The sequence below is a fragment of the Calonectris borealis genome, chromosome 2 (genome assembly GCF_964195595.1).
Source record: "Calonectris borealis chromosome 2, bCalBor7.hap1.2, whole genome shotgun sequence".
Lineage (NCBI taxonomy): Eukaryota > Metazoa > Chordata > Aves > Procellariiformes > Procellariidae > Calonectris > Calonectris borealis.
The window spans coordinates 105,924,319-105,937,351 of NC_134313.1; the positions used below are offsets into that span (position 1 = coordinate 105,924,319).

General features: G+C 39.6%; 1 protein-coding gene across 1 annotated transcript in view; it reads right to left on the reverse strand.

The window, feature by feature from the left end:
* Nucleotides 1-13,033, reverse strand: part of RECK (reversion inducing cysteine rich protein with kazal motifs) — a 69,537-nt gene that overhangs the window by 14,469 nt on the left and 42,035 nt on the right. Inside the window, exons 13-14 of the mRNA XM_075142881.1 lie at nt 9,227-9,367; nt 6,388-6,576 (exon numbers count right to left, since the gene is read on the reverse strand). Coding sequence (XP_074998982.1) covers nt 6,388-6,576; nt 9,227-9,367 — 330 coding nt within the window. The remainder of the gene's footprint in view (nt 1-6,387; nt 6,577-9,226; nt 9,368-13,033) is intronic.

Sequence of the window (13,033 nt, forward strand, 5' to 3'; positions counted from 1 at the left end):
TTTTGTTTTGTTTTTCAAGAACAATTTAAAGCTGCAAAAAGAAATATACTCAGAAAACAGAAGAAGTGGTAGCGTAGTACGTAGTACTTCTATAAATTCTAGCTAGCAAGCTCCACATTTTTAAAGGTAAAGCTTTCATAAAGATACATTCTTCTCCTAAAATAATTTTATGTAAGACTGCTAAACTTTCAGGCATAGTCTCATACACAATGAGCACTCTGTAGTGCTCATTTCTTTCCTTTGTGTGTACTTTTTGGCAAGAGGTAAAAAGTGCCAATGCTTCATTCTGGTCTTTATTGTTTTTGCAGCATCCATTATAATCGTAATTTCAGCCTCAACAAGCAGTACAAGTTACAATGCAATGCAGTTTTGTCCAAGGCAGAGAACAAGAAAGATTGTAGCAAAGCTGAACAGAAACCCAGATCTAGATTCAGCACAAGACACACACAAATACAGAGGTCTATGTTTGCCCACTGGCGTTCAGAAAGGAGCCCTTAATAATGCAACTGACACTATCACAGTTGCTTTTTGAGGATGGCGCAATTTGCCCAATTTTTTAATTTTATAAGTCAGTAACTTTTTCACACCTGAATCTAAGGCAAAGTGCAAACTTTGGAAATTTTTCTTCAATTTAGCAATTCCAGTTTGGCTTTGTGAACTGTCCATATGACTGCCCTTCACTGTGTTGTATGTTTTATATAAAATCAATTCATGTTGGTGACAGATGATCTATCCATAACCAGGTCGGTTATTAAAGACTACCAACAAATACACAGCTCTTCAGGAAAACATAAGAGTAACTGTGCCTTACAAAATAAGGCAATTCTCCCTAATCTCTTTTCAAAGGTGGAGATTAAGGATTAGAATTTTTGAAAAATATTACAGGGGCACAAGGAAAATCCTCAGGATTTGAGCAATTCGGAAGAGGTACTCCTAGAAAAATGACAGCAGGAACAAGAGGGGATGGAAGAAGAAGCCTCCGTAGCACAAAAAGCTCTGTTTAAGTACCAGAGTACCACCCAAGGAAGAAGGAATTTGTCAGCAGGGAATAAGAAAAGTTTCCAAGATTTGAAGGTAATGCCAAACACAGGATCTCTTAGGTGATTCTTCGAGTAAAGAGTAACTGACTTAGGATCCACTGGAAAACTTTGCGAGACTACTGGCTTTCACTATCAAAGAGCGCACACAGCCAACTGTCCTCTTCATCAGTAGTCATTTCGTAATTGGAGTCAATTTGCAACACAAAAAAACCCCATCATCAGATAAAGCATTCAGGGTTCTTTGGTTTACAGAGAATGGTTTTAAAAATTACAGTTCAGATTTTATGACTAAACCCTAGCTTTTTGCAACTGACATATAAATCAATTAAATACAGTAACTACAAAAAGTTCATATGGTGACTGTAAATTTTTAATTATTTGTTTTCAATACATCATCTAACAAAGTTGGAATTTAGTAATTTTTATCTTTTATTATATAATACCTAGAGCCTTAATCACCACTCACATTTAATGAGTAATTACGGCAAAAGAAAGGAAGCTGTCTGGTTTTGGTTTTGTGGTGGTTTGTTTTGTTTGCCTTTTTTTTTTTTTTAAAATGGTCAGCACTTACTGAATACCAAATACCTACCAGCTACACATATTGTTGTTACACTTACCACAACAAGTGACAGTTGTACGCTGTGCAAACATAAAACACAAATACAACTTCAGACATTTTTGTGATTGTTTTCACCAATAAACTGAAAAAGTGCAAGTTTCTTTGGACAGAATGGTCCATAGAAGGTTTCAGTCGCCATTTAAATAACATATTTGCTAATGACTGTATTTTAAAAGCATCTACTTTCACCAGATACTTTCTATAACTGCCCATCCAATATATCATTAAGGTTAAGATGTTTTCAGTGTTCGGATTCCATGAACAAACAGTACCCATTTGGCAATACAAAATAAGCTTTAAGTGTGTTTGGCTGACTTTTATCCTCTTTGGATGAACAAAAAAACCCAAACATTACAAGCTATAAATGCATGGAACATTACAGGCAGACTTTCCTGAATGATGAAAGTAATTGTACAATTGATTATTTAGATCTCTTGGTATCTTTTAAGAGAAAATCCCAATTACCTACTCTTTCATGATTTCAGGGTTTGGTTCACAATCAGAAAATTATGTTTGTGACAAATGTAACTACCACAAGTGCCTTGCTTCTTAAGATTTACTTAATGTGAAAATAACTCTCTCATTACATAGTAAAAAAGGTGACTCAGTTATTTTGGACTTATTAGGTATCTTTGATTTGCTTTAATTATGCTTGGACTTCAGTCTGACAGTATTTTAAAAGGGCTGATTACAGACACTAAACAACGTCCAGTGCTGAAATATGTAACTGTTCACTAGCAGAAAAGCTCTTGCTTGCTGACTGATTCAAAGACATTATCTTCAGACGGGTTACAGCTCAGCACAGACTCCATTTTATATTTAAGACATTTTGTAAGATTTTCCCTATTGTAGTAGTAGCTTTTTATTTTGTTTTCCCTTTCAAAGAGCAGGATGCCGGTTTGCATGACAAAAATACACCTTTAAAGATCTCAAGCAATGAATAAATCTGAAAATAAATCAATATCGTCTTTTAAGAAGCATCATTTGTCAAGTCTCTTTCAACTACTTTGACTGTCAGATTAGGTAGAACCCAATTAATGCTCATTACCCATGCCAATTTAATCTCTGAACAGTAACAGTACAGTTATTTTAGAAAATTAATAATTTAAACCTAAGTCAAGAAAGAGATAGTTAGCATTCTTCTATTGTTAAAATAAAAAGCTGTTCATCTTACAGTTATGTGGAAGAAGGAAATCAGCATGAGGTCTATACCCATGCTGAGGAAGACTTTAAAGAACCACAGTGTTCAATATGCCTTTGTTATCATAATGTATCTGCTTACATGTTCATTTTTAAGCATACGTTAGCCCTATTGATTAATGTGTTAAACTATAATTCTTACTTAATATTAATTTCATTAAAAAATTTAGTAAGTTTTTTTTCTGAAATCCATAGACCGCCTTGTGATGCTTAATTGCAGGTTATGAAGGTTTCAAAGAAATCCAAGTGCAGAGGACAGTCTATGACAGGTATGTATTTCTAACATGTTTGTACACATTAGCAGAACAGTCTTTTAAGCACTTTTTTTTAAACCATTGTCCTTGGTGTGAAACCTACCAACATCACTCAGTAAAAGAAACTCCCTCTCTGAACTAAAACAGCATCATTGCCTAAAGGGGTATCAGATTTATTATGTGATGCCAAGGGAAGAGAATTTTGGGATTGCGCAAAACTTACTATGAGATGGTTAGTGGAAGGACCAAAGATGAGGAAAAGGAGGAATTAAGACGGATTAAGCAGGAAGATGTGTGGGAAAGCAGAGGGAAAAAAGGGAAAAAGAGAATGGTTTAGTGTAGACAGGTGGCTGGTCAGTACACTTCTCTGAAGCCTGCACTTTATCACCACGATCTATCCTATGTTTTTATTCAATCCTATTTTTACCCTCTTTGTGTGTGTGCTTCCTACTTTGAATATGTGTGTGAATGCTAACAAAATTTAAGCTGGATGAATCAATAAGTAGAATAAGAGATCTGTGTGCCAGCCACTGGAGTGGAAACACAAACCTTGGGAGCTCATGGGTCCAGATGCCACCAGCTCTAAGAGACTGGCATCTGGGGGGCAGCTAGCAGAGAAACTGGGCATCTAGGGCTTGCTACTGGACAGAACTCTATTCTGTGTGCATATATTTCATTAGCAGGCTTCATTTCTAATCAGCAGCAGAACAGGAATAGGTTTGGACCATATGTGCTGTCCATGTTTGCGTAATGCTATGTGTGTTTATGTGGGTGCCAATAACAGCACTAATTTCTGTCTGTGTTGATCAGTGTGGCTGGCCATGTTAGCAGCGTGTGCGTATGTGTGTGCGCGCACCTCTGTGCATGTGTCTATTGGAAATACATCCAGTGATTACTGGTTTTGTTCACTGCTAATTCAGACATCAACAACTATTTTGATAAAACTAGTTTTATGTGACTTTTACACCTACAGCTAGGTTTGTGGTAGGAGGGAGGACCATACAGTGAACATCTGACCAATACACAGAAGAACCACTCAGAAGATAAGGCAACAACAACAACAAAAAGTAAAAGATTTTCTTGCATCCCTGTTCCCTGCAGAGGAAGTTAAAAGTCTAAGCTGAGTACCTTCTTCACAGGCAATGTGTTAGAGAACCTGCTTCAGAAGCAGCTCTTGGACAAATGCTAATGACTTTGCAAGACCAGAAACATTCACCAAAAAACTCCAAATGAACTCAGGTGTGAAATACTTGCTAATATAAGTGAACTTATTTACAACCTCTTGCTTTAAACTTCCCCAGGGTTTGGATACCAATGCAAGTGGCTAAAATACATACATTTTTTTAAAAGGGTTCTGTGGATAGGTAATAAAGATAGGTAAACCTAACTTTGCGCCACACAAATGTGGTAAAAGTGTAAAAGTTTGCATCAGTGGACACATATCTAAATATGATACATCGGGGGAAGGAATCACAGTTTTTGTGCAAGTCACAAAACAAATCTTTTAGGATTATCTGAAGGAGTCAATAAGCATGTGGGCAACAGAAAATCAGGTTGGTCAATACTCAACAGACATTTAATAGCTCTTTAACATAGGCTTTCAGGAAAAAAAGTAGAGATAGGAAAAAAAAGTGCTCACATGGATAAATAACTGTGTAACAGAATAAATGGACAATGAAGGGAGATCACTGGAGGGGTCTCCATGATCTATGCAGTGGCTGTTGTGTTCAACATATTTATATGTGACCCAAAAAACAAATGCAAGTATTCACATGACAAAGTCTATCAGTAACATTAAGGTACAAAGAAGCAAATAATGAAGAACTGCAAAAAAATCTCACCACACTGAGCAACTAGGAAAGGATACAGCGGAGGAAATTCATTGTACTGAACATAAAGTGATTCTCTACAATTCACACAACAGCTGTGAGCTGACCATTTCCACCTAAGAACTGGACCATGGTGTTACAATAGACAGCTCTGTGAAAGCATGACCTCAATACAATTAGCAGCCAAAAAAAGATGATACTTAGAATAATTATGAAAGGAACATCATTTTGCTATAACATACACTTGATTGGGCACTTGATTGTGAATGGTGCATGAAGTTCCAGTTCCCATTTCAAAAGAAAATGTAAGAACTAGAAAAAGGTACACAATAGGGTAATAAATATGATCAAAAAGTATACGACTGTTTTTATATAAGGAATGGTTAAATAGAATAGGAACTGGCTTGGAGAAAAACTGAGAGGAATATGACAGAGGTCTGAAAGAGGATTCAAATAGGCAACCATCATTCATCAGCTTTTTCAATATAAGAACTAGGATAAATCTCATGAACTAAGAGGAACCAGATGAAACAAATGATCAAAGCTTAAATTAAAAGAAATCCCTTGCAAACCCCACCAAAAAAAAAAAAAGGGAGGGTTTTTAGGCACACATATCTTAACATGTGGAACTTCTTGCCAGAGGTTATAGCGCATGATAAAAGTGTCTGATTTTTTTTTAACCCATATTTAATATCCATGGAAGTAAAAAAAAAAAACAAAACACCAAACTGACGAAAACTAAAAACCCGCAAACCATTTGGGGCTAGGAAAGAAACCACCTCCTGATCAAGGGGTCTGTGGTTTGAAGCACAGAACAGATTCTGGTAGAATATTCATGGAAAGTATGATTAAATCCTCTGCCTTTTCTCACACTCTTCCCCAGACACCTCTATTAGTCACTGGATATCCAATGCTGTTACAAATAGACTCAGAGTACCCACAAAGTTGGAATCCAGGAAATGGGCAGCCAGTTATACTGTGCTTAAAGCTCAGAACTACAGCATGCTTAAAACAGATCAATTTGTTTTGCTTCATCCCTACTGCCTACTGGCTCCTCTCAGAACTTTTTCCCTCCTCAATCCTCAGAGCTCCCACCAGCAAGTTCTTCTACGAGAAAGCAAGCTACCTATTATCAAGTACCACAAAATACAGGGGATGTGAGGCAAGTCAGTGACCTTTTGGTTGAAAAATGGTGTACTAAGAACACACTTCACACAGGACTTTCATTGGTTGAGACAGACACAGTTCAGTATTGATTTAAATAATGGAACCCTCCAGCATATATAAGAATTAAACAAGTATTATATATAGGGATGCAAACATTAACTTTTGTATTTTCTGATAAACTCTGCATTCAGATCCTCTGGGTCTTTATATGTACCTCAAAATTCATTACGTAAGGAACAGGTGCTGTATAAAGATATAATTACTGTTCTAATACTTACTTTTCCTTTGTCCTCCAACAATGCATGATTTTTGGAGATCAACACAACGCATTTCCATGCAGTTTTCTAGCAACCCACTGTGTCCACAGGTACAAATCTTATAACAACCAACATCACCAGCTGAGGATGGAACCTGAATAAGTGTACCTTGACGGACAATAAAATCTGAGGCTTCTCCCAGTTTGCAACCTATATAGAAGGAGAAATTTTAGCTCATATTTAGTAAATACTTTGGCAAGTGCCACTACCAAAAATAACTACTACTCTTTGACTTGTGAAAAAGCTAAGGTGTTCCTACAGCAGCCTTGCTCTCACCCTTTAGGCAAATTCCCTCATTTCATAGAGGCAGCAAGTAGCAGAAATAGAAGATATTTGCTTGAGACAATGTTCTGAAGTATCTGTTGAAATGTCACTTCAGAGAAAAAGCCTGGTAATTCCAACAATTCTCAGGCAACCTCATTTTCCACAGTTCTGTAGTAATATGAAATGTATGTGATATAACAAATACCACATACGCTTCACTCTCTCCAATACACAAACTGAATTAGAGAGTCTCACAAGCAAAGCCGTCATTTCCCCTCTCTCACTTACTTTACTGCGTTTTCCTTCCCTACTTGTACCTCTTATGTGAACACTGAATGACTCTTATAGATAGACATGAAGAGAAAGGGAGAAAAAGCAGGAAAACTGGATTTAAAAAAAAAAAGAATGGAAAAGAAGAAAAATGGTTTTAAAAATTGCAAGGAAACAATAATAAAAGAAATAGTAGATTAAAATTACTTTACAAGTGATGAACTGCAACAAATCCCCCAAAACTTTTAACCAATACAAAGACTGAATTCAAACATAAAAGTCAACTTCCAACCCTGAGAGGAAGCAAACCGTCTCTTCAAAAGCTCTGCGTGAGCTTGTTTTCAGATCACTTTGAATGACTTTTGCAGCAAGTGAGGACAATAAAACCTCTATAGTAATAATGCTCAGCTTTTCCGAAAAACAAAAATATTTTGCAAGGGTCATAGAAACATAATCAAAGCAATGTCCCTAGGCTCACAAAAAGAACGAGCTGAGGTCTATCCTCAGTTTTAGAAGAGCACAAGTGTAGCAGATGTACGAGTGAAGCAAAACCCAGTTTTCCTCTTTGTAATTAAAAATCACTGGAGCAACTGCTGATCAGCCACAGAACTGCTGGAACAAAAGAGACTCAGGGAACTGATGCAGGGAACTGAGACAGTTACGGCAATGTTCTCTATCACTTCGCCTAGAAAGGAGGCTGTTTCATGCAATTCAGTTTAAAAACCAGTGTCGCTCTCACTCACTCAGTCTCTCTCAACACATGCGTTCAAGCGGTCACAAAATGCAAGCTTTCCTCTTTCCTTCAAGAACCATAGGTGATTCCTCATGTCACTGAATGATACCTTTTGTTTTAAAAGATGGGGAAAAATTGTGGCAAGCACTACTGGTGTCTAAGGTAGAACAGTGAAGGAACTGTAGAAGTTGGACATCGTGCAGTCTCCCACCTCCTTTTGTAGATATAACCCTTGTTATCAACACCACCCAAGACTGCCACGTGAAAGTTAGATAGCTGAAACTCATTCTACATGAGGCTCTCTCCCCAACCAGCTCACATTTACTCATGGTGCAGAAGTTAGACAACACCTATGTTCTAAAAAAGTAGTTCCCAAATGACCACAAATGCCTTTCTAGTGAGGCGCACCTACATTAAAAGTATCACTCAATGGAACAGCAGCAAAAATGCAGTCAGCTGTATACTGCTGCATCTCCAGACACCATCTTTAATGGGAAGCAGTACTGTGGGTCTTGTGGAAGAACAAGGCAGCACAAGATCCATTATTCGTATTTTTGTTGTTTCCCAAAGTCAGTGTCTTTTTCTTCCAAATTACAAGTCTACATACAGATTTGGGAGAGACACAGAGCTAATCTGCCTTGCGGGTCTGCCTTTTTCTCCAGTCAATGAACTCATAGCGCTGTCAGTCATTAAAGATGAAGTGCAGAGATGCTGCACCAGTGCTGCAAGCTCAAGTAGTAGACAGAAGAAAGGAGAGGCAAATAAATTATGTGGCATGTCACTTCATTCCCAAGCCCTAAGCCTGGGCACTATGAATCCAGTGAAGCAGCAACAGTGAAGCTCTTAAGAAAAAGTTTGGGTATTAATTTACTCAGACTGGAACTAGTTACCCATGAGCTGCTGGAGAGATTTTGAGAAGTTGTCCTGGCCTATGAAGAAGGATTTGGGACAATTCCATGTAAGATACCATCTTGAACTTTAATATAACACCGGAATTGCTGCCAATGCAAATGTACATCCCAGGGCACCCTGCATTTGATCAGATTCTCAGTGCTCTCAAAATGTCCTCCCAAGACTGACAGCCTGATTTTCATTAATTTCAAGTCAAGACATAATGTCTATTTATTTCACCAGTAAGGAAAATAATGCGGATATGGCTAATAATGTATGGAAATACAGGGCAATACATGTCATGGTGTCTGCAGCAGCAGTGAGCTGCACCATATTTGCAGTATTGCATGCTTGTAATTTTAAATAGCGGGCAGGCTGCTTAGAGACCATGTATGGACATTTATTTCTTCTGAAGCAAAATAAGTAATATATCTTCTAACGAGACGTTATGTTTCAATGGACAATAAAAATAGAAACACATTGAGAAATGAAAAGAGCTAGAAGGTAGGCTGCAGCTTTTGAAAACACAAGATAGTTGTGGTAATATTTCTTTTGGGAATTCACTTTAAAACTTTCAACAAAATTTCAGTAACGTATGTTTATCAGCAAAATTCAAGTAAACAGAAGTCCGAAAACCCTTACCTGGCACACACAAATATGGAAGACACAGTTCTCCAGACTGACATCCTTTTCTATTTACTTCACATAACTGATTAGCTGCACATGGATTCGGATTACATGGATGTGTAACATCTTCTACAATGCTACCTAAAGAACTTGGGCCTGAAAACAGAATATACAGCGTCTATATTGATTTAAATGAGGTTTATTTTTCTCCAGTAGAGCACAGCATTTCTTACATTCAGTAAAATAGTATTTTTGACAATTCTGTGAAATAGTTTTTATTTTTTTAACTATACTTGTAGAAGCTTGACATGACAAGGTAGTTAACTTATTTCAAAAGTTTAGTCCTCAATCGCAGAAACAATGACCCAGATGATTCTTCACTGCAAAATGTACTACTTCTATCTTGTTTCCCAATAATTTCCTCTGTATTACAAAAATACAAACTGACAATGACCGGCAGTTTAATCAAGAGAAGTCCCATAGGCAGTGATTAACAAATTGGAGGTTTAAAGTACACTTGATGTTTAACCAAGTTTGCTATCATTGATAAAGGGAAAACAGAAACAAAAGTTTAACTCACTAGTAATGTTCTCCTGTTACAAGATTAAGGAAAGGGAAGACAACATGGAAAAGCAGCAGCTAAATGGAAAGAACCACCCAAAGCTTCAATACATTGTCCCTTTGGGAACAATTTATTTGTTGAGGCATGCTTTCTGTTGCAGCTCTTACTAACCAAAATTTTACCATTTTCAAAGTTCCTGGGATTCTGAGAAAGAAATATCAAAATTTAATTTGGAAGAATGTCTAAAAGGGACATATCTTATAAAGCTAAAAAGGTCTAAATCCTACAGAGATAAATATGCAATAGGAAGTAGTAATAGGGTAGAGCAGATTTGGAAAATAACGTAAAAGATGCATTTAAATGAAATCTAGAATCAAGACGAAATTTTACTTATACAGTTGTGTTCCACACTGGGGGATGAGACATAATAGGAGAAAACAGAACCACAAAAACTTCATTCTTCCATATACCTACTAAACTCATGTTCTATTGCCCAAGAGTCAATTTGTTTTTTTTTGGTTATTCTAATTGCACAGTTAAAGAACAAAGTTTATGCATCAGGCAAAAGTGTAATTTTGTACATCAAGAAGTTGTGCTCTAAATCATGCTATTGTTTAAGTGACATTTATTTGAGATCAGTCCTCCCAAGCATGATCCAGCTTTTATCCTGTAAATAAATAGTGCCAGTGGTTTTATTATTATAGTATTTTTTTGCATGTGAGATGACTTCTTGAAGAATAGAGTTTTCTTAAAGTAAGATTAACTAATCTATTTTCAAGTAGGTAAAAATCATTGAAATTCAACAAGCCAGATTACTAGCTGATACAGATTAGTGTACTTGCACTGAATATATTAAGTCCCCAAAAGAGAAGTGTGGTGGGTTAGCCTTGGCTCACAGCCAAACTCCCACCCAGTCCCCCCACTCCAAATGGGATGGGGGCAGAAAATAGGTAGAACAGGAACAGAAAAGCTGATGGGTTGAGATAAAGACAGGAAGATTGAGTAAGAATTACCATCAAGGGCAAAACTGACTTGACTTGGGGAAAATTAACTAAATTTATTGCCAATTAAAATAAGTATCTAATTACAGATTCAGGTAATGGGAACAAAAAGACAAACATTAAAGTAACTTCCTTCTTCCTCCCTTTCCCAGGCTCTCCTTCACTCCTTCACTCACACACGCTCACAAGTCTATGGGGCCGGATGGGATCCGCCCGAGGGTACTGAGGGAGCTGGCGGAGAAGCTTGCCAAGCCCCTCTCCATCATTTACCAGCAGGGGAGGTCCCGGACGAGGCTTGACAATGTGATGCCCATCTAAAGAAGGGCCGGAAGGAGGAGCCAAGAAACTACAGGCCGGTCAGCCTGACCTCGGTGCCGGGGAAGATTATGGAGCGGTTCGTTTTGAGGGCGCTCACAAGGCATGTCCGGGACAACCAGGGGATCAGGCCCAGCCAGCATGGGTTCATGAAAGGCAGGTCCTGCTTGACCAACCTGATCTCCTTCTATGACCAGGTGACCCGCCTCGGGGATGAGGGAAAGGCAGTGGATGTGGTCCACCTGGACTTCAGTAAAGCCTTTGACACTGTCTCCCACAGCATTCTCCTAGAGAAGCTGGCGGTTCACGACCTAGACAGGTGCACTCTTCGCTGGGTAAAAAACTGGCTGGACGGCCGAGCCCAGAGAGTTGTGGTCAACAGAGTTAAATCCAGTTGGCGGCCGGTCACGAGCGGTGTTCCCCAGGGCTCAGTAATGGGGCCGGTCCTGTTTAATCTCTTTATCAATGACCTGGATGAGGGGATCGAGGGCTCCCTCAGCAAGTTTGCAGACGACACCAAGCTGGGCGGGAGTGTTGATCTGCTCGAGGGTAGGAAGGCTCTGCAGAGGGACCTGGACAGGCTGGATCGATGGGCTGAGGCCAACTGTATGAGGTTCAACAAGGCCAAGTGCCGGGTCCTGCACTTGGGTCACAACAACCCCAGGCAACGCTACAGGCTTGGGGAAGAGTGGCTGGAAAGCTGCCCAGAGGAAAAGGACCTGGGGGTGCTGATTGACAGCCGGCTGAACATGAGCCGGCAGTGTGCCCAGGTGGCCAAGAAGGCCAATGGCATCCTGGCCTGGATCAGAAATAGTGTGGCCAGCAGGAGCAGGGAGGTGATCGTGCCCCTGTACTCGGGCACTGGTGAGGCCGCACCTCGAATCCTGTGTTCAGTTTTGGGCCCCTCACTACAAGAAGGACATGGAGGTGCTGGAGCATGTCCAGAGAAGGGCAACGAAGCCGGTGAAGGGTCTGGAGCACAAGTCTTATGAGGAGCGACTGAGGGAACTGGGACTATTTAGTCTGGAGAAATGGAGGCTGAGGGGAGACCTTACTGCGCTCTACAACTGCCTGAAAGGAGGTTGTAGGGAGGTGGGGGTCGGTCTCTTCTGCCAAGTAACTAATGATAGGATGAGAGGAAACAGCCTCAAGTTGCACCAAGGGAGGTTTAGATTGGACATTAGGAAAAATTTCTTTACTGAAAGAGTGGTCAAGCCTTGGAACAGGCTGCCCAGGGAAGTGGTTGAGTCACCATCCCTGGACGTATTTAAAAGACGTGTAGATGAGGCGCTTAGGGACTTGGTTTAGTGGGCATGGTGGTGGTGGTTGACAGTTGGACTCGATGATCTTAGAGGTCTTTTCCAACCATAATGATTCTATGATTCTCTGCCCCTGCCCCAAGTGATGCAGTAGGGGTTGGGAAGAGGGGGATGATGGTGACTATAGTCAGTACACAGCAGTTTCTCTCTGCCACTCATTCCTTGTCACATCCTTCCTCTGCTCCAGCAAGGCCTCTCCACGGGCTGCAGCTTCCTTCAGGGCATACCCACCTGCTGTGGCATGGGGTCCTCCAAAGGCTGCCTTGTGGATATCTGCTCTGCCATGGAGCACCTCCTCTCCCACTGCTCCTCTGACCTTGGTGCTACCTGTTGTTTCTCACTCTTCCTGTTCCCTTCTCCACCTGTCTGGCACTTTTTGCTCTTTATTAAACATGTTTTCACAGAGGCACCACAAACTTTGCTAAGTGGCTCAGCTTTGGCCTATAGTGGGCCCACTGCCGAGCTGGCTGTCCCATACAGCTCCTGCAGCCTCCACTGCTACTAAAACAACCTTGCCATATACATCTAATATAAGAAGGAATAAACATAATGAGCTATGGCAATTTGAACAATCCAATTTTCTCTAATACACTAAATAAAATGTCTCAAATTCAATATAATTTTC